Source organism: Triticum aestivum, chromosome 2D (assembly GCF_018294505.1).
Source record: "Triticum aestivum cultivar Chinese Spring chromosome 2D, IWGSC CS RefSeq v2.1, whole genome shotgun sequence".
Taxonomy (NCBI): Eukaryota; Viridiplantae; Streptophyta; class Magnoliopsida; order Poales; family Poaceae; genus Triticum; species Triticum aestivum.
The window spans coordinates 526,239,227-526,262,949 of NC_057799.1; the positions used below are offsets into that span (position 1 = coordinate 526,239,227).

The 23,723-nt window shown below is 46.7% G+C and overlaps 1 protein-coding gene across 1 annotated transcript; it reads left to right on the plus strand.

Annotated features, from left to right (window-relative positions):
* Window positions 1-12,244: 12,244 nt before the first annotated feature.
* On the plus strand, window positions 12,245-15,683 carry LOC123049769 (probable trehalose-phosphate phosphatase 5). The gene is made up of 12 exons (XM_044472646.1): window positions 12,245-12,351; window positions 12,865-12,979; window positions 13,067-13,544; window positions 13,628-13,768; window positions 13,914-13,985; window positions 14,089-14,187; window positions 14,371-14,427; window positions 14,527-14,628; window positions 14,733-14,810; window positions 14,898-15,038; window positions 15,138-15,230; window positions 15,339-15,683. Exons 3-12 carry the CDS (start codon window positions 13,284-13,286, stop codon window positions 15,405-15,407), a joined length of 1,113 nt encoding a protein of 370 aa, XP_044328581.1. The 5' UTR covers window positions 12,245-12,351; window positions 12,865-12,979; window positions 13,067-13,283; the 3' UTR covers window positions 15,408-15,683.
* The last annotated feature ends 8,040 nt before the right edge of the window (window positions 15,684-23,723 follow it).

The window sequence follows — 23,723 nt, forward strand, 5'->3', positions numbered from 1 at the left end:
TCATCTTTTCTTCGGGGGTTCCATCGTACGTACGAAGGTCAAGGGGTAACTTCGGAAGAACGGACTGCTACAATGTTGCTTATCTGGTAGGTAACCTCAGGAAAGGTGGCGGAAAGTAACTCTCGGATTGATACTTAAGAAATTTTCGAGAGCAAAGTAAGAAGGTGCAAAATGGAAGTTTCAAGCGGGCAGGCAATCGTTCAATGCCTGTTACAGGGCGTGAAAGGGATTCAAAGCAACGGGAATAAGTATTGTGTCTAATACCAGAATTGATCTCTCGGAAGGTGGCTCCTGAATTACATACGAGCCCACGCGCAAGGAACAACCTTGGGAACCGGGGGTGTACAGGAGAGTCAGGTTTCGATCCTGTGGAACTGTGGGTTATGAGTCCACCATGTGGATTAAAAGTAGGAAGGGTGGTGACGTCTTGCACGATCATGTACGCAAGGCATGTCAGAGGATAGCCTGTCATTTATGTCGGCAACAACATCGGTACCAAGGGCGAGGGACGAAGAGAACCATTCTCCTGCTCGTTGAACGAGGCGGACCAATAGGCAAAGTTCTCGTCCATCGGTGGTTACTGGAATGTCATCAACAATAGTAACAGGGTCCTACCGACACGATTGTACTCCTGGGTGTTTACATAAGCAGAAGAATATTACTGCTTAGATCATATAGATCACCAGAAAGGTTAAACAAAACAATGGAAAGGAAAATGTGATCATCGGATTAAACAGAACAATGGAAAGGGATGTCCATGACAGGATATATCGTAGAAAACTCTTTAGGAAAGGGGAGAGAAATTTCATGACATTACCCATACAACGGTGTTTGGATAATTGATAAAGAGAATTTAGCATGGTGCTTCAAATGTTCTTATCGATGATCAGAGTACCACAGACATGCTTTGAGATAGCATTGACATGATCTTCGAGCAAGGTCGGACTTTGGATGCACAAAGGATCCATCAGGAACAACTTATAGAATAAGTCTTACACTTTCCTCATGGAAGAATGGCTAACCTTGCTAAAAAGGGAACTATAACAATAGGTCCTCCGCGCAGGTGTGCTAAGCATGACATCACCTTAATGGGCCATATAATGACAAAATGTTATAACTCTTGGAAATATGTTCCAACCATCATATCTGACCAAGATTCAGATCTGATTGGTGTCAGGATACCTCAGACTCTGGAGGCCTGAGAAGGAAAGGGGCAACACAAATTGTCGAGATGACATTGTAAGATTCTTGGGGAATGAACTATGGAAGCGAGTTCTGAAACAAGAGTTCATCATTAAACCAAGGTGAGAGTGACGAGTTGGCTGATAGACTCAGCTACAATTCATCAAGAATCCCAACAAGATGGATTTCCACAATTATGTGAACAAGGAGATAACATTGGTTAGATCAAAGGATATAATGATGTATGCTTGAGGAGAACATCCACGAGTAAACATTGGTTGAAAGGTGCACCCGAAATATGGGCATAGGTAGCATGATCAATGTTAGAATGGTGATTTGATAACCAAAAGACTTAGAATGAAGCTATCAACCTTTCACTTCAAAGCAATAGAGTTGCTAGAAGTTTTGAATTCACACATCATAGTTCAATTCCCGGTATTCCGGTTAGAAACAACACGGGGACCAAGAAAGAATGGTGATGGTGAGAAGTATCACTGTACCAAGAATTCTTAAGAGGTGGAGTAATCCTCACGACATTCTTGACATAAAAGATGGTAATACTCCAAGGTAATTAAGAACAAATGTTGGATAGCAAGGGACTCAAGGTATACACAGAGCACGAACAAGTTTGTGTTGGAGGGGAGGCATTAAAGTGGTCGATGACAACACAAATCATCGAGGGCAAGGATGGTATTTCTCAACATGAATTCGATCAATATCCTTGAAGAGCTCAGGATGTTGATGATGATCATGACACATTTGTTGAGAGATTTCATGAAGATGTAATCAATCAGCGACGACATCAAGTCAAAGGAATGATGAAGCAAAAGGTTTTTGGAACCATGGGTACGACATCAACTCGAAATCAAGCTCGCTGTTCGAAGTGAACGATAAGGCGAGGAAGATCGACGTAAGCTTAGCTCATCGTCGAAAGCTGTGCTCTGGGAATAAGGACCATGTGGCACAATTTAAAATTTAGCACAATAATGATATTAGCCAATCAGGCTAGGAATGACTTCAAGGATTATTAAACTCATAAGCAACGAAAATTACTTAGAGTTATCGTATCGGAGCACGGAATTGATTCACTTATGGATGTTCTCAGTTGACGACAACCCAGAACCCGTGGAGTTACTATGACAGGGAAGGTACTACTTCATCAGAAATTCATAAGACGTAGTGCAATAGCATGATATCCTCGAGATAGTAGGGGGCAATACTCGAGGTAGTTCGGTATAGAGGTTGGACAAGCATATTGATTTGCAGAAGACGAGTGCTTTAACTTGTCCGCGAAATGGGATCAAAGAAGAACAATCATGGTCAAAACCACGACTGCAAAAGACCAAATCCGAGATATAATATGAACTTATACCAATGGAATAATTAATTTAAGAGAAGTTTCCATGATAAGATCTACATCGTGTCCATGGGCATGAACACAAAGTTCAAGGTCGACTCCCACTTCTCCAATGCATAACCTTTCATTCACTTCTCATTTTCGAAGAAGTTGTAGTGTTGAAATTTTATCTGGCAAAATATCAGAAGAGTATGACTCGTGAAAACTTTCGAGTTCACACATATTAAGGAAGGCATAGGTTCAACCCATCAGGGTCTCTTAGGAACATATAACACAAACTTCAGGAGTAAATAACACCAGCTCGATGGCAGAGCATGGTTGGTCAAATTAGAGAATAGGATTTACCAATGGCATTATGTATCAGGGAAAGAACTTCTAAAATGATTGAATATGAAGGACGCTGTTGGATAAAATCCACAAAGGATCGGGTGGTCCTCAAGGGATATGATGTGAGTATCGATACTCAACCAGAAGAGGAAAGAATGCAAATTCCACATGTTATGGAATCATCTGAATAATTCGAAGCTTAAATGCAAAGGAATTATGATTCCAAATCAAAGGATCAGAAGCAGACGCTCTGATCAAGGATGGATTAGTTGAATAGACTTAGGGGTACAATCGACGGTAATTTGATTGGTCGAGAACCAGCTCCTGTTCAAAATGACATCTGAGCTAGAAGGATGAATTCTAGGGTCTGATTGAGGATTGCGAGCATTCGCAACATATTGAATCTAGAGACTCGAAATGATAATGACAAAGGATACTAAATGAATATTGCTGGTCTTAAGGAACGCAACCAAAATGCAAGCACACAACTGCAGAGCAATAGCGGGCAGAGGATTACCGGAAGATCAGATAACATCTTAATGTATCTTGTGCATCATATGAACAACGGGGGAAGAAGGGATACTCGAAAGAGTGAGGAATTATCCGTAGGGGGTATTCATGAGGCAAGAACTGTAGGGCAGTAAGCTCAAGGGTTCTTAAAAAGTTTGGAGAATAATTCGATGCATCTTGTAATAACAAGAGCAACTGGGAATGAAAGTAAGACGACAAGTGCATGTAATTCTCCAGAGGGATAACGGTTGCAGGGAATTGCAAAAGCAATGGGAACAAGGTCTCGAGTGAACACTGGAGAGTATCTTCCGAATCTTCTGGTGTAGTTGGCGACCATCTGGACTGAAGGGGCTCTCCGGGAGAAAGTATTATCGAGAACCTAGATCAGAGTTAGTAAATCGTTTAACCCGAATAGAAGAGAGATCAGAGTCCCAGAGTAAAGACGCGGAATAAAAGATCCTGATACCACCCAATGGCGACGTGGGCCCGTAAGCCACACAGCCATGTTAGTAAAAGTTTTGCAATGTCTAGACTCGACTTTGGCCAAGGAGTTTGGAAGGGGGATTCCTACTGGCAGTCGGCTCTAATACCAACTTGTGACGCCCCCGATTTGATCATACACTAATCATACACGCAAATGTGTACGATCAAGATCAAGGACTCACGGGAAGATATCACAACACAACTCTAGGCACAAATTAAAATAATACAAGCTTTATATTACAAGCCAGGGGCCTTGAAGGCTCGAATACATAAGCTCGAATACACAAGAGTCAGCGGAAGCAAAAATATCTGAGTACAGACATAAGTTAAACAAGATTGCCTTAAGAAGGCTAGCACAAAAGTATCAACGATCGAAAAGGCAAGGCCTCCTGCTTGGGACCTCCTAACTACTCCTCGAAGTCGAACTCCACGTAGAATCATCCTCGGGATCCTCTGGCTCCTGGACTCCAGCATCTGGTTGCGACTACCAGGTATAGAAAGGGAAGAGGGAAAGAGGGAGAAAAGCAACCGTGAGTACTCGTCCAAAGTACTCGCAAGCAAGGATCTACACTACATATGCATGGGTATATGTGTAAAGGGGCAATATCGGTGGACTGAACTACATAATGCCAGAATAAGAGGGGGATAGCTAGTCCTGTCGAAGACTATGCTTCTGGCAGCCTCCATCTTGCAGCATGTAGAAGAGAGTAGATGGTAAGTTCACCAAGCATCATCGTATAGCATAATCCTACCCGGCGATCCCCTCCTCGTCGCCCTGTGAGAGAGTGATCACCGGGTTGTATCTGGCACTTGAAAGGGTGTGTTTTATTAAGTATCCGGTTCTAGTTGTCATAAGGTCAAGGTACAACTCCGGGTCGCCTGTTACCGTGGACACGGCTATTCGAATAGATCAACTTCCCTGCAGGGGTGCACCACATTACCCGACACGCTCGATCCCTCTGGCCGGGCACACTTTCCTGGGTCATGTCCGGCCTCGGGAGATCAACACGTCGCAGCCCTACCTAGGCTCAACAGAGAGGCCAGCACATCGGTCTAAATCCTATGCGCGCAGGGGTCTGGGCCCATCGCCCATTGCACACCTCCACGTTGCGTACGCGGCCGGAAGCACACCTAGCCCCCTTAATACAAGCGCGGGCTTACGGTCCAATGCGGCGCGCGCCGCTCAGTCGCTGACGTCAAAAAGAGCTTCGGCTGATACCACGACACCGGTTGCCCATATCTTGTCCCACGTGGCGGTTAGTGCGTATAAGGTCAACGACCCAACTCAGATCAAATACCAAGATCTCGTTAAGCGTGTTATTATGAAGTAACCGCGGACACCGACCAGGGCCAGGCCCACCTCTCTCCTAGGTGGTCTCAACCTGTCCTATCGCTCCACCACAAGTAACAGTCGGGGGCCGTCGAGAACCCAGGCCCACCTCTACCGGGATGGAGCCACCTGCCCCTTCAGCCCCCATCTCCGAACAGTATCATAAGTAATGTAACAGTATAAAGTATATAGCATATGCCCGTGATCACATCCCGGAGTGATCACCGCCCAGTAGTATAGCATGGCAGACGGACAAGAGTGTAGGGCCACTGATGTAATACTAGCATCCTATACTAAGCATTTAGGATCGCGGGTAAGGGTAACAACTGTAGCAACAATGACAGGCTATGCAGCAGAATAGGATTAACCGAAAGCAGTAACATGCTACACTACTCTAATGCAAGCAGTAGAGAGAAGGAATAGGCGATATCTGGTGATCAAGTGGGGGGCTTGCCTGGTTGCTCTGGCAAGAAGGGGTCGTCAACACCGTAGCCGTACTGGGTAGCAGCGGCGTCGGTCTCGGTGTCTAACGAGAGAAGAGGGGGAAGAAAACAATAAATATAATGCAAACATAAGCATGACGATGGAAGACATGACAATGCGCGGTGCTAGGTGTGCCCTAGCGCGGTAGGAGGTGATACCGGCGAAGGGGGAAACATCCGGGAAAGTATTCCCGGTGTTTCGCGCTTTCGGACAAATGAACCGGAGGGGGAAAGTTACGTGTTCGCTATGCTAGGGATGTGTGGCGGACAAACGGGTTGCGTATCCGGATTCGTCTCGTCGATCTGAGCAACTTTCATGTACAAAGTATTTTCATCCGAGCTACGAATTATTTTATATTAATTTTTAAAGATTTAAAACATCTTTAGGATTTATTTAATTACTTTAAATCAACATTATCCAGAATAGTGTATGTTGACGTCAGCAGTCAACAGGGCATTGACTGGGTCAAACTGAGGTGTGGGTCCCAGCTGTCATTGACTGTTTAGTTAATTAACAACAGTTAATTAGGTTAATTAAACAGAATTAATTAAGTTAATTAATTCTTTAACTATTATTTATTTATTTTTAATTATCATTTATTTATCTTAATTCTTCTTCTTTTTTATAAAACGTTCTGGGGCGTGGGCCCCGTTTGGCAGTGGCCCAGAGGGCCATAGCGGGTCGGGCGTCGGGCACAGCCCGAATGGGCGCTGCCCCACGGGGGTGCACTCGGCTGGGTGTTGCGGGTAGGCGTGGGCGAGGGCCGGACGGGGAGTGGCCGTGGCCGAGCCAGACGGCCAGGGCGCGGCCCGACGCGCTGGTCGCGGCGGTGGCTGGGACCAGCAGGGGGCGAGCGGGGCATGTGCGGGAGGGGGCCGGAGTGGCCAGAGTGGCGCGGTGCGCGCGCGCACACCCGTGAGCGATGCGCGGCGAGGGAGAGGCAAGCGTGAGGCATGCGGGGCGGTAGCGAGCGAGCGCAGACGCGGAACGGGCGCGGTCGGCGCGGCGCGGCGAACAGGGGAATGCCCGGGGCGCGAGGCATTGAGACGAGCAGGGGGAAGGGACGGTGGCCAGCAGGCGGTGACGGGGCGATGCAGAGCAGCGGCAGGGATGTGCCTGTGCGCGGACGCGGTCGTCGTGGGGCTCAAGGGGGCAGTGCGCGTGCATGTGGGGATCACGGCGACCGGACGAGAGGGGGAAAAGGAGGAGAGGTCGGGGCCTCACTTGCGGTGTAGGGGAACGACAGCGTGCTCGAGGAGGAGGACGGGGACGATGCGCGGTGACGAACGACGACGGGGTCGAGGCGGTGGTGGTCGGCATCGGCAGCTGGCGCTGGGTGGTGTTGTGGCCTCGGGCGCGGTCGATGACGAGCGGCGATGGGGTCGGGGCACCGCGTCCTCAATCTAGATCCAGGGAGTTGAGGAAGTGCAAGTGGGGTGTCGTTGGGAATGAGGACGGCGCGGCGCTAGCGACGTTGAGCAGCGAGGCGAGGTGAGGGGCGCCCGATCCAGATCCAAAACAAGGGGGTGAGGCGGAAGAGTGGCGTCGGGAGGGGTTAGGGTTTGGACGAGGCCGGCCATATAGGCTAGTGCGGGGTTTGCAGGGTGGGCCGGCTGCCGGAGCCGAGGCCCAGTTGGCCGAGGGGGTCTGCCTTTTATTTCTTTTGTTTTATTTTTACCTTTTCTTTTCTGTTTTTTTATTTCTCCTCTGATTTGCCTATAGTTTAGGTAACGAATGAATTTTGGTGAACATGAAACTTGCACACAAAGTTTCAAGTCATTTTGAAAAGGATTAATATTTGTTTACTTTTAAAAGGTTAATTTAAATGCTTTTTTTGTTCCTGTTTTAAATTATCTTAGAGGCATATAAACATTCCCAAAATGTTGTTTGATGTTTGTTAATTTGTTAGTGAATACTTACAACCTTTTGAACATTTTTAATTCACTGTTTTATGAAATTATAATTTGACTTGTTATTTGAATTTGAATTTGATCTCAGTTTGAAACAAGTGAGGTTTAGCAAAAGTTTAATTATGATGACCTGGCATGATTAGCAAGGGTCTACTGTAGCTTAACTATCCGGGCGTCACAGTGGACCATGGCAGAGAGTTATTTGCCTTCCATGCGAGCAGCGGCCGGTCGGCAGTGCCATAGTCCATGGCTTGGTGGTGGTGATTCAAATCGAGCCAACCGGGTGAGGATGACTGCAAACTGTGCTGAAGAGACCTCCTACGGCTCCACAAAGGTCATGGGCATCGAAAGATCTTCGCAGAGTGTTCATCTCTCTAGTTCTGGTGGTCGAATTAGGAGGTGAGATGAAAATTATGGACGACGGTTTGACACAAATGGATGGTTGTGCGGCGACGGAGGTCGCATCGCAGGTAGCTGTTGGGATTGCAGAAAATGGAAGTGACAACACATGAATAACTTCGATAGTAGTTCTACTCAAACACCCTCGAGTGCCAGGGTGAAAGCCATGGTCTCACTCGAGTTGGTTATAACTGGCAATGGCTAAGATTTTTTATGTTGTTACCTTGTTGAAGGCATTGCTTGAGATATGCTTCGGTTGATTCTTCAGGGTGATAACCTAGATTCTACCCTTGGTGGTTGAATCGAGTGACGGCGGCACTTGATTATCGCTTCCTTCCTCAAGGCACTGGTGTTGGGGAACCTCATAGTCCGTGTGGTGCTGTGAGATGGTTGATGCGGATATGGTCATTGCTGCAGTTTGTTGATCATGATTCTGAGTCGTTTTTCCGAAGGAAGTTTACTCTAGGTTAAAAAAATATGTACGCATCTAGCATTTCCTCTTCCCTAGCGGCGGCTAGGGTTTAGAACTCCGCTCCAAGCACCATCAGTGAGCTCGTGGATTCGCCTCCCCTCTACCAGCCACTCCGGTGGCCAGTGGTGGGGATGAGAGTCACGGTGCCTCTACTCTAGATTTTTAGTCCTCATAGGGCGGTATTCAGGTGGATGGCGGCGCTTCTTCGTGGAGTTGGTCTTCAAGGCTCCGATCCTCCTCGAGTTCGTCCATCTAGACAAAATCGACAAAGCTCCGGCGTAAATTCATGTTGTCTCCATGGGTCGGTGATGTTAGGTTTTTCTCGGCATGCGTGCGCGGCAGTGAGTTATGGCATCCGACACTTCAGATTGATTCAAGGGTTGAACGACGGCGATTGTGACTCTAGGGCGTTGGTCCTTAAGGGCACGTGCACGAAGACTTGCCGACTGTCGACATGGTCAGGTCGGCTCCAGTAGGGTGATAATCCACAAGTGTAGGGGATAAATTATATCCCTTTCGATAAATAAGAGTGTCAAAACCAACAAGGAGCTAAAGGTAGAATTAATACTTGATACGTCTCCAACATATCTACTTTTCTAAACTCTTTTGCTCTTGTTATGGCCTCTAATTTGCATGATTTCGATAAAACTAATCCGGACTGACGCTGTTTTCAGTAGAACTAGCATGGTGTTTTTTTCTGCAAAAATAAAAGTGCTCAGAATTGGATGAGTATATATGGAGATTTATTTTGAAATAAATAAAGATTTTTGCAGTGAAGAAGTACTGCAGGGGGGGCACCAGGCCGCCACACGTCCAGGTGGTGCGGCAACCCTCCCAGGGCACACCACCTACCCGTGTGGGGCCTCTAGCCACCATAAATTCCCATATATCCCAGAAAAATCACAAAAAATAAGCATCATCGCATTTTACAATACGGAGCCGCCGCTACCTCGTATTCTTCATCGGGAGCCCTGATCTAGAGTTCGTTTCTCGCTCTGAAGAGAGGGACTCGGCATCATCATCACCAACCCTTCTCCATCAGCAATTTCATGATGCTCACATCCATGTGTGAGTAAGTTTTCTATAGGCATATGGAGGTAGATGGGATTTGGATGAGATTTCTTATGTAATCGTTGTCAGAATTTTTAGGGCTTGATCCCTAGTATCCACTATATTCTGAGATTGATGTTGCTATGACTTTGCTTTGCTTAATGCATGTCACTAGTGTTGGGGGACGTAGTAATTTCAAAAATTTCCTACGCACACGCAAGATCATGGTGATGCATAGCAACGAGAGGGGAGAGTGTTGTCCACGTACCCTCGTAGACCGTAAGCGGAAGCGTTTATCAACGCAGTTGATGTAGTCGTACACCTACACGATCCGTCCCGATCAAGTACCGAACGTACGACACCTCCGCGTTCAGCACACGTCCAGCTCGATGACGTCCTCGCCTTCTTGATCCAGCAAGAGGGGCGAAGTAGTAGATGAGTTCCGGCAGCACGACGGCGTGGTGACGGTGTTGGTGAAGAACAATCTCCGCAGGGCTTCGCCTAAGCACTACGAAAACTATGACGGAGGATAAACTAGAGGGGACGGAGTTGCCGGCACACTGCTTGGTGTTTCTTGATCTGTCTTGGGTGCTAGCCCGACCCCTCTATTTATATGTTGAGCCCTGGGGTCGAAACTTAGAGCAAAAGCCTCCTCAAAGTCGGTTTTGCCCGAAAGGCAAGAGTCCTTCTCGGACTCCTGGGCTAGACGTCAGGGTTCCCGGCGTCTACCCCCTAGACGCCAGGGTTCCTGGCGTCTAGCCTCTGGTCTCCGCAAAACTTCCTTTTGCTCTTTCCAAAAGCCTCGTGGGCTTTCCCCTTTGGCCCAAATAAAGTGTTCTCGTACCCAAACATTTCGGGAACATCCGGAACCCCTTCCGATGAATTCCGGAACCCTTCCGGAGACCAAACACTATTATCCCATATATCAATCTTTATCTCCGGACCATTCCGGAGTTCCTCGTCATGTTCATGATCTTATCCGGAACTCCGAACAACATTCGGTTACCAACATACATAACTCATAAAACTATATCGTCAACGAACGTTAAGCGTGCGGACCCTACGGGTTCGAGAACTATGTAGACATGACCAAGACATCTCTCTGGTCAATAACCAATAGCGGAACCTGGATGCCCATATTGGCTCCTACATATTCTACAACGATCTTTATCGGTCGAACCGCATAACAACATATGTTGTTCCCTTTGTCATCGGTATGTTACTTGCCCGAGGTTCGATCGTCGGTATCTCAATACCTAGTTCAATCTCGTTACCGGCAAGTCGCTTTACTCGTTCCGTAATACATCATCCCGCAACTAACTCATTAGTTACAATGCTTGCAAGGGTTATAGTGATGTGTATTACCGAGTGGGCCCAGAGATACCTCTCCGACAATCGGAGTGACAAATCCTAATCTCGAAATACGCCAACTCAACAAGTACATTCGGAGACACCTGTAGAGCACCTTTATAATCACCCAGTTACGTTGTGACGTTTGGTAGCACACAAAGTGTTCCTGCGGTAAACGGGAGTTGCATAATCTCATAGTCATAGGAACATGTATAAGTCATGAAGAAAGCAATAGCAACATACTAAACGATCAAGTGCTAAGCTAACGGAATGGGTCAAGTCAATCACATCATTCTCCTAATGATGTGATCCCGTTAATCAAATGACAACTCATGTCTATGGCTAGGAAACATAACCATCTTTGATCAACGAGCTAGTCAAGTAGAGGCATACTAGTGACACTCTGTTTGTCTATGTATTCACACATGTATCATGTTTTCGGTTAATACAATTCTAGCATGAATAATAAACATTTATCATGAAATAAGGAAATAAATAATAACTTTATTATTGCCTCTAGGACATATTTCCTTCAACTAGGGCCCGAGTGTCATGATTTCATATCTGAACCCTCTACGTTTTATTAATGTATTTGTGTTCTTGATTTCGGCACGGGGTGAACTAGGGGGCGCGTGAGTTTGCCTTAAATTGCAGCGCTAACCTAAAAATATGATGCGCAGTGGCAAATCCATTTTTTAATCCTCCTAAAGAAATGAATAATGTTTTCTTGAAAAAAAAAATGAAACTCGAACAAACTTTTGAAACATGATTTTTTTAGAAAAACGCGAATAATTATTGAAAACATGATCAAAACTATGAAAAACAAACATTTATTGATTTTTTTATATACGATGAACAATTTTCGTATATACATTGAACATTTTTGTAATATACGAGGAAGAATTTTTAACTACACACTAAACAATTTTTTGATATACATTGGAAAAACTTTAAATTACACATTGAACATTTTATGATATACACTAGACAAATTTAAATTGTGATTTAAAAAAAGTGAACAAAATTTGAAAACCATGGACAATTTTTAAATCATGAACAAAATTTGGGATTTCAACACATTTTCTTGAAAACAAAGTGTAAAAATAAAAATGATAAATGATAAAATGAAAGAGAAGGAAAAAAGAAATAGAAACAGAAACAGAAAAAAGAGAGGAAAAAACAGGGAAAAGGGCAAAAGAAGAAAAGCCCGGTTCAGGGAACTTACTAGAAGGTCCCGAAAACCGGGTGCTCGCTCGAAGTGGGCCGGCCCGTGTTGCCTCGTTCGCTCGCTTCCCTGGCAGCGAAGTAGCGACCATCGGACGTACACGGGCGTCATATAGGATCTACCCGGTTTTTGGCCGAAAGTAAAAACAGACGGGGTTGGAAATCCCCTTTCTACCCTCCGCTGTCTATATATATAGGCTTCCACCACGGCCGCATTTTCCTCTCTGCTCCTTCTTCCTTGCGAACACGCCGATCTCCTATTCTTCGTAACCAGGTTTGTTTCTCCAGTGCAAATTTCTCTATTATTATTATTATTATTATTTTTTCCCGATTGTGTTTTCCCCTTCTGCAGCCGATTGTGCAATTGGTTTGAAGAATCTGTTGCCTCGAATTCCAAATCCATCTCTATCTCTTTCCGTTTTAGATTAACAATGGTTAGGCGCAATGCATGCCTACCATCGGAATTCCTAATCTACTGGTAGGAATCATCGGAATTCCTAATCTAGTAGAAGATCACGTGTTGTTTGATTAAGCAGTTATTATATCGGATCTGTGGTGTAAGGCAGATCGATTCAGATCTCCCTTTTATCCAAAAATAAAACCTAAATCTAAGTTCTTGCTAGGCAAACTATGCTGTTGTTTCCATGATCTTCTGAGTCATAAGGACACTGATGTGGGGCTTTATGTCATTACAAATCCGGTCCATGCATGCATGATGTGATGAAATTTGTGGAGCATTATGACGTTTTTAGATCAGTGAGATGGACTTACTCCTTGACTCATGCAGCAATGATATCTGATCAAGTATATATGAACGTTGAATTACGTGGTTCCTTTTCTACTGAAGTTTCACTTTTGTGACGCACAATTGCACATGCGCTCTCACACCGGTGTATATGAAGGTACGCCGTTTAATGTGATTGTAAGTATTTTGGGTTTTCTATGCGTGGATGCACTTATATCTAATGTTTCGTTGCTTCTTTCATCAGATCACTGGTAACTTTCTGATAAGGAACCGTGTGCGCACTTACACTGACAAGAAAACGCTGAAGAAGTGGTTTTTCATTGACAAGACTGTGGGTTAAATCTACTCTGTGGTTTTTCATTGACAAGGAGTACTTAACAGAACCCCTTCTCCACCTAATTTTGATCCCAATTTGCAATTAGCCTATTCATTGATTTATTAGTAGCAATAGCTTGCCTGCCATGTCGGATCATGTGGCCCAAAGCCAGCCAGTGTTGTCAATGCCATCTTCAGTACCTTCAACTCTCATGCCATCTTCAGTCACATCCAAGAGGCATCCATGTTCTTCCGCGAGTGTGACATACATCAGCAGACGTAAACTTGTCGAAGTCGTCGATGGACTGCTCGGTGTGATGACACCATCGTCAACCCATATAAAGCCATCTGTGCATTCTTTTTCTGATGGTCCATCTGATGAGCTTTGTCCTTACAAAGCTTGGTTGGTAAGATCAATATTTCTTTCACTTTTCAGTTGTCTAGTTGGTGTCTCATGCAAAGGAGTCTAGAGTTTTGCCATTTGTTGCAGGCAACATGCCCTTCTGCTTTAGCTTCCTTCGACCGGATCATAGCAAGTGCGCAGGGCAAGAAGATCGCCTTGTTTCTGGACTATGACGGCACGCTTTCGCCTATTGTTAATGATCCCGAGAAGGCGTTTATGTCCCCGGAGGTAATCCACAACTCTGATAAAAATGCTTGGTTCTGAAAATTGCTTCACGCCTTGATGTATGTATAAATATGGGTGCTTCTGAAAAATTGCTTGACGCCTTCATGTATGTATAACTTGGTTGCTCAATCTGGAAATCTTCCTTCAGATGCGTGCTGCTGTGAAGAATGTCGCAAAGTTCTTCCCTACAGCGATCGTCAGTGGGAGGTCCCGTGACAAGGTTTGAGCAACTTTTGCACGAGTTGGCATGTGACTGTTGGAATAATCCCTCCTTGTATGAAAATCGTATAGCTGATGTGTTCTCCTTGCCCCTTCATATTCAGGTGTTCGAATTTGTACAGCTGAAGGAGCTCTGCTACGCTGGAAGTCATGGAATGGACATAATGCTATCGTCTGCAGATTCTGAAAGTAAAACAGAAGATGTGAGTACTTCTTTCGTCGTTTACAAAACTGGGGGTCGGTTAAATTGCTTTACTGGATTGCCAGAGAATATTTTACGTGGCAAAAATAAATATTTATTGCTTCCTTTTTGCTCTTGCCTGAATACTATAATATGGGTTTTTGTTTAGGTTTATGATTATTATCGAAACTATGCTTTATTGCAGGACAAAGAAACCAAACTTTTCCAACCTGCAAGTGAGTTTTTACCCATGATCATTGAGGTACACAAGTGCAACTCTTTTGAAGGTTACAGCAATCAACGTGTTGCGGAACAATGAAAATACCGACATACTTTTTTTGTTTTGTTTCCTGCACAACAGGCTTACGACTCCCTAGTGGAGGCCACCAGATCAATCACGGGTGCAAATGTTGAGAACAACAAGTTCTGTGTGTCTGTACATTACCGCAACGTCGACAAGCAGGTTATCTCTAGCAGCTAGTTGCCTCTCTTGCTTCTCTCGCCTCTCCACTTGCTGCAACCATTGCAAGTTCCTCTGAATTTTTCGTATGTCTTGCCTGTTTCCAGGACTGGAATTCGGTCGCGCAGCTTGTCGACGATGTGCTGAAGTCTTTTCCTCATCTCAAACTAACAACCGGACGAAAGGTAGGCACATTGGAAATCTTCCTTCACTGTGTATTCTATATACTCTCCTGTTGGTGACAGAAATGCGCATCTCTTCACCGTGTGCAGGTTTTAGAGGTTCGTCCAGTGATTGACTGGGACAAGGGGAAGGCAGTGGAGTTCCTGCTGCAGTCGCTCCGGCTAGATGACCCCGAAAGCGTTCTCCCTATCTACATCGGAGATGATCGAACCGACGAAGACGCGTTCAAGGTTTTTTAAACTGTTTCTTCTTCAGAAGAAGAATATCATTTCAGTCACAAGTTCACTGAACATACACTTGTTTCTCCGATTTGTTGCCACCATGATCAGGTGCTTCGCGAGCGGAACTGTGGGTGCGGAATTCTAGTTTCACAGCTGCCCAAGCAGACTCAAGCCTTCTACTCGCTGAGAGCTCCATCTGAAGTAAAAACTCTTAACAATTTTCATCCCTGATTTCTGCATCCCTTTTGATTTTGCTCGGTTAATCTCTCAACCGAATCTGGCCGTTTCACTGGCCAAATTGCCACGCAGGTGATGGAGTTCCTGGATTCCTTGGTGAGATGGAAGGAGCAACAGCAGCCAGCCCATGTTCAAGAATGATAATAGCCTAGTAATAGCACATCATCAGTTGATTTCAGTTTAGTCTTCTGGCAGAAATGACAGTAGCAGATTAGCATCTCCGGGGCGACTATTTCACGGCGCCGGAGGTGGATAGGGTCGTAGGCTAAACCTACCAAGATGACTTTTCTCTTGTTGTTTTCTCTTTGTTTATACCTGGCAAAGTTGAAATTTTTGTCCACCTTCGCCCATGAAACTCGGAATAATTCGCATCATCTGTGACTTCTTTTGCACGAAACGTATACAGTCTATTGTTTATACTTTTTGCATTTCCACTTGTCGCTACCCTACCCTGAAAATGACAGGCAAACAGTAGGGACAACACTGAGTTTCATAGTTTATTGGGCCGGTAGGTGGTAGCATTGACCTACTGATGGCAAACGGTAGGGACTCTGAGATGGAAGTTGGAACTCAGAATATCCATTATCCGGACCACACCTCAGTTTAATAACTTTGAACGTACAATGATTTATGTTGTCATAGAGTAGATTCCTGCAACTCCACTCATAAAAAAAGAGCTGATCCAGCTTATGACAACACAGAACACAAAAACACCTGACAAAAACCACAATATCATCCGACACAAAAGAAAGGAAACCACGATACCATGACCACCCTACCACTAAATTAGACCATGAGGGCTTAGAGCATCTAGAGCCGGATACAGCAAATTCGACCTCTCAAATGCAACCAGATGCCTCAATTTAGAAACATCAAATCCATACAATTACATGCAATGTAAAACCTAATCTAAGTGGAGCTCGTCCGACTCCCCACGTCCATGTCCGGCGGTCGGCTGCGCCCCTCAGAGGGTTGGTCCGGTCGCCGGCGAGGTAGAGTGAAACATGAGACACGGTCCGGGCTCGCGGACATGCAATGTAAAACCTAATCTAAGTGGAGCTCGTCCGACTCCCCACGTCCATGTCCGGCGGTCGGCTGCGCCCCTCAGAGGGTTGGTCCGGTCGCCGGCGAGGTAGAGTGAAACATGAGACACGGTCCGGGCTCGCGGGACTAAAGGCGTCGCCGTCTCCCATGCCATACTCTTCCTCGTCTGAGTCCGGAACCTTTGACGGTGCCGGTGGACGTGAGATCAATGATGGATCCGTCCTGGGACGAGCCGGCAGCATCCACCACGACGCGGTTGCGCCGACACTTGCACACCATGCGGGCAACCTCCACTGCCTCGAGGGCTATAGCCGTTTCCCACGCCCGCTGCCTCGCACGGTGGGCATGCCGCGCCATATTTGCGTCGGACGGCGCCCATGTGCCCTCCATCTCGGCGCACCAACGAAGGGATTGAGCGTCTGCCACCGTGTTCGGATGCCAGACGAACCGCACCACCTCTGCTGAGGCAGCGGCGACGCACCTCGCGGCGGATCCATGCACCATTTGGACGGACGCACATGGATTCCCGACGGAAGAAGCCCAAGCGCTGTCGACGGGTGGCCTCCTCCTCAGAGAGGCAGAGCGCAAGCCGGGCGGTCATCTTCTCCTCGGGACCGCATGGGATGAGCTCGGGATCGACGGATCTAGAGGTGTAGGGCTCGGATCCGCTGCCCGCCATGCCAGAGAGGCAGAAGTTCGCCGGACGGGAGCTTGGGTGACGGAGGGGAGTGAAGAGGAGTCGGACGGGGCTAGGGTCTGGTCCGGGGAGCGGATGGGACGAATATATGTGGGGTCGGGTGGGCCAGCGTGGGTCAGGTCCGACGTGGCGTACGCGCCCACCCCAAACATGTCAATAGGACATATAAGTGAACCAATAATAATGTTATACTTGATGATGCCACAAGATGCTCTATCAGTCTTATCTGCAAGCATAATAACCACATCAGCTGGCTCAAGACCGTGTGGTGAGATTTCATCATAAATTTTTGCATGAAGACTATAGGGAATAATATTAATAGGGGATTCGGGATCACACAATCCAAAGTAAGACATGCTACCGAATGAACATGACAATGTTTGTTTACCTGTATCTTTTCCTTCAGTGCAACCTTTTAAATAAGCGGTGATATTTCGATCTAGATGGGCTTCTTTGTTTACCACTGATACGTCTTCAATATATTTATAAGTTTTTATTGTTCCATGCTATTATATTATCTGTTTTGAATGTTTTAGATGCATTAATATGCTATTTTATATTATTTTTTGGGACTAACCTATTAACCTAGAGCCCGGTGCCAGTTTCTGTTTTTCCTTATTTTTTAGCTTCACAGAAAAGGAATACCAAACGGAATAAAATTCCACGATGATTTTTCTTGGACCAGAAGACACCCAGGAGACTTGGAGTTCAAGTCAGAAGAGCCACAAGGCGGCGGCAAGGGTGGAGGGCGCGCCCAGGGGGTAGGGCGCGCCCCCTACCTTGTGGGCCCCACGTGACTCCTCTGACCTAGTTCTTCCTCCTATATATTCACATATATTCCCAAACCACCAGAAGCATCCACGGAAACACTTTTCCACCGCCGCAACCTTCTGTTCCCGTGAGATCCCATCTTGGGGCCTTTTCCGGCATCTTGCCGGAGAGGGATTCGATCACGGAGGGCATCTACATCAACTCTATTGCCCTTCCGATGAAGCGTGAGTACTTTACCTCAGACCTACGAGCCCATAGCTAGTAGCTAGATGAGTTCTTCTCTCTCTTTGATTCTCAATATCATATTCTCCTCGATGTTCTTGAAGATCTATCCAATGTAATCTTCTTTTGCGGTGTGTTTGTCGAGATCCGATGAATTGTGGATTTATGATCAGCTTATATATGAATATTATTTGAATCTTCTCTGAATTCTTATATGCATGATTTGGTATCTTTGTATTTCTCTTCGAATTATCGGTTTGGTTTGGCCAACTAGATTGCTTTTTCTTGCAATGGGAGAGGTGCTTAGTTTTGGGTTCAATCTTGCGTGCACCTAGTGACAAAGTAGGGGTAGCGAGACACGTATTGAATTGTTGCCATCGAGGATAAAAGGATGGGGTTTATATCATATTGCATGAGTTTATTCCTCTACATCATGTCATCTTACTTAAGGCGTTACTCCGTTCTTTATGAACTTAATACTCTAGATACATGTTGGATAGCGGTCGATGTGTGGAGTAATAGTAGTAGATGCAGGCAGGAGTCGGCCTACTTGACACGGACGTGATGCCTATATTGCATAATCATTGCCTTTGATATCGTCATAACTTTGCGCTTTTCTATCAATTGCTCGACAGTAATTTATTCACCCACCATATTATTTGCCTTCATGAGATAAGTCTCTAGTGAAACCTATGGCCTCTGGGCCTATTTTCCATCATATTAGTTTCCGATCTACTATTTTGCAATCTTTTATTTTCATATCTATAAACCAAAAAAACCAAAAAAAATTACTTTATCTTTTGTTTAGTTTTATCTATCTCTATCAGATCTCACCTTTGCAAGTGACCGTGAAGGGATTGACAACCCCTTTATCGCGTTGGGTGCAAGTGTTTGATTGTTTGTGCGGGTATTGGTGATTTGCGCGTTCTTCTCCTACTGGATTGATACCTTGGTTTCTTAACTGAGGGAAATACTTATCTCTACTTTGCTGCATCACCCTTTCCTCTTCAAGGAAAAAATCAACGCAAGCTCAAGAAGTAGCAACCACCGATACAAGCGTAGCAAGCTCTATCACAATATCAACATGATGTGGAATCCCATACTGTTCAACCTTGAGACTCTTCTTATGTTTAGCTGCAAGTGACTCGCCATTTTCTTTTGCTTTCCTCTAGAAGTAGGCTTCTTTTCGGTTGAGAGTCGGAGTGGATTTGTTTGTTATTACTTCCACCATTTCATTTTGCTTTAGATTGCCTGTTGAAAGGATCGATATAGTTGACTAGAGGGGGGGTGAATAGGCAACTAACAATTTTTAACTTTTCTTTACCAAATTAAACTTTGCATCAAAATAGGTTGTCTAGATAGCAACTAAGTGAGCAACCTATATGATGCAACGACAACAAGCACGCAAGCAAGTAAGAGATATAACACAAGTAAACTAGCGAAAGTAAAGGAACAAGATAACCAAGAGTGGAGCCGGTGGAGACGAGTTACCGAAGTTCCTTCCTTTTGAGGGGAAGTACGTCTCCGTTGGAGCGGTGTGGAGGCACAATGCTCCCCAAGAAGCCACAAGGGCCACCGTATTCTCCTCACGCCCTCACACAATGCGAGATGCCGTGATTCCACTATTGGTGCCCCTGAAGGCGGCGACCGAACCTTTACAAACAAGGTTGGGGCAATCTCCACAACTTAATTGGAGGCTCCCAACGACACCACAAAGCTTCACCACAATGGACTATGGCTTCGCGATGACCTCAACCGTCTAGGGTGCTCAAACACCCAAGAGTAACAAGATCCGCTAGGGATAAGTGGGGGGAATCAAATTTCTCTTGGTGGAAGTGTAGATCGTGGCCTTCTCAACCAATCCCGAGCAAATCAACAAGTTTGATTGGCTAGGGAGAGAGATCGGGCGAAAATGGAGCTTGGAGCAACAATGGAGCTTTTGGGGGAAGAGGTAAGTCAACTTTGGGGAAGAAGACCCCTTTATATAGTGGGGGGAACAAACCAACCGTTACCCCCCCTCTGCCCCGAAGAGAGCGGTAGTACCGTTGTGCCAGCGGTACTACCGCTTGCAACAATAAGCGGTACTACCGCCCAAAAGCGCGGTACTACCGCTTGGTCCACAGCGGTACTACCGCGGAGGGAGGGCGGTACTACCGCACAGGAGCGGTACTACGGCCCCCCACAGCCGCGGCTAGTACCGTAAAACCCGACACGAAAAAGGAGCCCTCGAATCGAGGCGGTACTAGCACGAGACCAGAGCGGTACTACGGCTTGGGGCCACCAGCGGTACTACTGCTCTGGAGCGGTACTACCGCGCCCAGAGCGGTACTACCGCTTGTGGCACCCAAGCGGTACTACCGCTCCATCCCGCGGTACTACCGCTGGGACCAGAGATAGCACACACACGGAGCTACTAGCGGTACTACTGCTCTGGGCGGTACTACCGCTCTGGCCCGCGGTACTACCGCTGGGACCAGAGAGGGCACAAAGAAAGGAGAACCAAGCCCATCATCGAAACGGAAAGGCTCGGAGGGAGGGGCAAATGAAGTGTACGTGATGATTCCGCCCTAGCCTTTCCAAAATGGACCCCCTCTTGATAGTACGGTGATCCCTATGAAACTAGTCCACCAAACTAATCCGAAATGACTACACCGTCTTCGCTTTAAGCTCCGAGGGGAGGATATCGTCTCGTGCCCAAAAGAATGAATCTCTGAAAAACACTCAACGCACACGATTAGTCCGCAAAAGCATTGTCATCAATCACCAAAACATCTTAGGGATAAATATGCCCTTACAATCTCCCCCTTTTTGGTGGATTGATGACAATACGGGATTTGCACAACTGGGAAAAAAAACAAAGGGCATAAGCAAACCCCAAGTCTCTAAAATATAGACGGGCTCCCCCTAGATGTGTGCCATCAAGATAGGTGCTTTGAGCTGCACGACACACATACTAGGATCAACACTCCCCCTGTATTTTAGAGACCAACAACCTAAGCGAGAAACAAGATAGCAGGATATATAACATAATGAAGCATATAACTCAAGAGATATCAAATGACTAGAGACAAAGATAAAGATATTATAATGATAGGGTAGTATATGTCTCACACCATATGACGCGAACTAAAGTCTTACTGAACACAAAACCAATCAAAGCGCAAGTTCCAAGCAAAGCACAAAGTAGCACATAACGAAAGCACAAAGTAGCACATAACGAAAGCACAAGCAAAGACACACTCACACACACGCAACACAACGACGCAAATCCCTAAACTCTCTCCCCCTTTGGCATCGAGACACCAAAAGGGGCAAAGAGCTAACCTACGGCTCCAGGTGAGAGCATGCTGAGGATCTCGAACATCAGGACTCTCCGTGATCATCTGCACTGCTGTCCGCGCCCGGAAACTGCTCGGCATCTGAGTCGGTCCATGGACAGTGCTGCTGGATCCACTCCTCCTCCTCAGTAATCTGACCCTCTGAGCCGCTGCTGACTGTCGCACCCATCTAACGCATCAGCTCCTTGTGTCGTCCTCTTGCCTTCTTCTCAGCCACATGAGTCATGTACTAACCATGAGACTCCATGCAGAACAGCTTCATCTTGCGTTTCAGCTTCTTTGCCCAAGAGGGCTCTGCTGCAGAAGGCTCTGTCCCAGGTGGCACATACTCCTCATCATCATCCCCGGCATTAGCCTCGTCCTCGGTCTCCATGGCGGCAGCAGAAGATGGAGCTCCAGATCTACCCCAATTATCCTTCTTCCTCAGACGCTTGATCTCATGAGAGACCAACTCTCCAGTTTCCAGCTGCTCATCAGGATAGGTACGTCTCCAGGCCCTCTCAATAAGCAACATGATGAACTGACCATAAATTGGGCACTTGCACTCAGAAACAGCCGCCAAAAGCTCAGACCACATGACATGAGAGATGTCCAGAGACTCGCCGGTGTTTGCGTCCTTCTCGCGCTGGCAGAAGAGAAGCATGTCCACAAGGTAAGAGTGCACCATGTCCAGATTCCCAATACGAGGGAAGAGAGTCTCGCGGAAGATGCGGTGAAGGATGTCCAAATAGGTAGACAACTCATAGGTTTCCTTCCTGGTCTCAGGGTGGACCTTCCGAGTACAGTAGGGCCAGAGGGCTTGCTTGTGAGTGGAGGTGGTATTCTGGTGAGGACGAAAACCAACTGGAGTCTCGAGCCCTTGATCTTCCACCTCAAGCAGCCCCATGAAGGCCTGCCACTTGACAGCTAGCACCTTTCCATTTGTCATCCAAGTCAGAGTCCTGTCTGCGTCAGTCCCTAGGTGAACAGTGGCAAAGAACTGTGCCAGCAAATCTGCATCAAAGTCCTTGTTGAACTGCATGATCCTGAGAATGTTCAACTGAGAGCACATCTGTAGAGCATCACCAAAGTACTCAAGGTCCTTCTCCATAGCATCCGTGTTGATGGAATGAACATTGACAAAGAGATTCTTCTTAGCCTTGATCACATCAAAGTATGTGGAATACTGAAACCGGTTCCAGAACGGGCGGTTGACAAGATTGGGTTCTTGTTCTTCCTCATAGGGGTTGCGCCGACGCCTGTCCCAGAATTCCCTGCTAGACATCTCAGTCACTTTCCTGCCACTTGGCTTTGGTCGGCTGGCAATCTTCTTCGTGCGAGGAGGATTAGCACTTGAGGAAGCACCCCCTGCCGGCTGTGGAGCACTGGAAGAACCACCTGCAGTCTCAGATGAGCGGTACCGCTTCGACGTTGAACGCCCGGGGTTGACACGACGGACTTGCTGCTCAGGATGTTCATCACCTGGAACCAAACACACGGACACAAGAAACAACCAGTAGAAACGATCAAAACCAAATAAACACAACAAAGATGGATCAACATGTGGTAGGAAACAATGGAACTGGGCATCCAGCGGTAGTACCGTGCCTGCTCAGCGGTAGTACCGCTTATCCACATAAGCGGTAGTACCGCTCCGTGGAGCGGTAGTACCGCTCCAGCGGTAGTACCGTGCCATATGGGCGGTAGTACCGCTCGAGACGGGGCACGGCGGATCCCTACTGCCGTGGTCAGATCCGGCACTACCGGGGATGCCAAATTCAAAAATAAACCTACCAAACATCAATCCAAAGAGTCTAGTTGCCTTCTCCAACCTACTCAAGCCTAGATTTGGCCAAAAATCTAGAGATGCAACTACTATTGCCCCTAAAACGCAAGATCTGAAAACTAGACACGAAGAGAAGAGGAACGGGGGCAATACCGGCATCCATGGCAAGAGGACGAGGTGGGGATCGACTCCACCGAAGGAAATGGAGAGGAACGGTCCGGAGACGGAGGGCCGCCGGAGACTTCCCACGGCGAGATGGCGCTGGAGAGAGGAAGAGGAACCAGGGGACGAAGCAAATGGGTATGGGGTGGAGGAAACCACCCCTGCCCACGACTTAACCCCCTGGCCCCGCCCCTCAGCGGTAGTACCGTGGTGAGGGGCGGTAGTACCGCTTAGCCGTATAAGCGGTAGTACCGCTCTGTTGAGCGGTAGTACCGCTCCAGCGGTAGTACCGCTCCTTCACAACGGTAGTACCGCCCAGCGCAACACAAACCAGACTAAACACACATGGTGCAAAACGAAAGACGGGAAACAACGGCAAGAAGACCAACAAGAGCACTAGCAAGAGAACAAGAATCACACACCTCTATACGAGAGGGCGGTGGCCGAGGCCACCTATG

Bases quoted from the DNA above. Each gene is read 5' to 3' on its own strand.
- LOC123049769 (XM_044472646.1), top strand. From the start codon at position 13,284: ATGTCGGATCATGTGGCCCAAAGCCAGCCAGTGTTGTCAATGCCATCT. The intron at 13,545-13,627 runs GTAAGATCAATA...CATTTGTTGCAG, and splicing joins GTCCTTACAAAGCTTGGTTG to GCAACATGCCCTTCTGCTTT. The intron at 14,811-14,897 runs GTAGGCACATTG...CACCGTGTGCAG, and splicing joins AACTAACAACCGGACGAAAG to GTTTTAGAGGTTCGTCCAGT.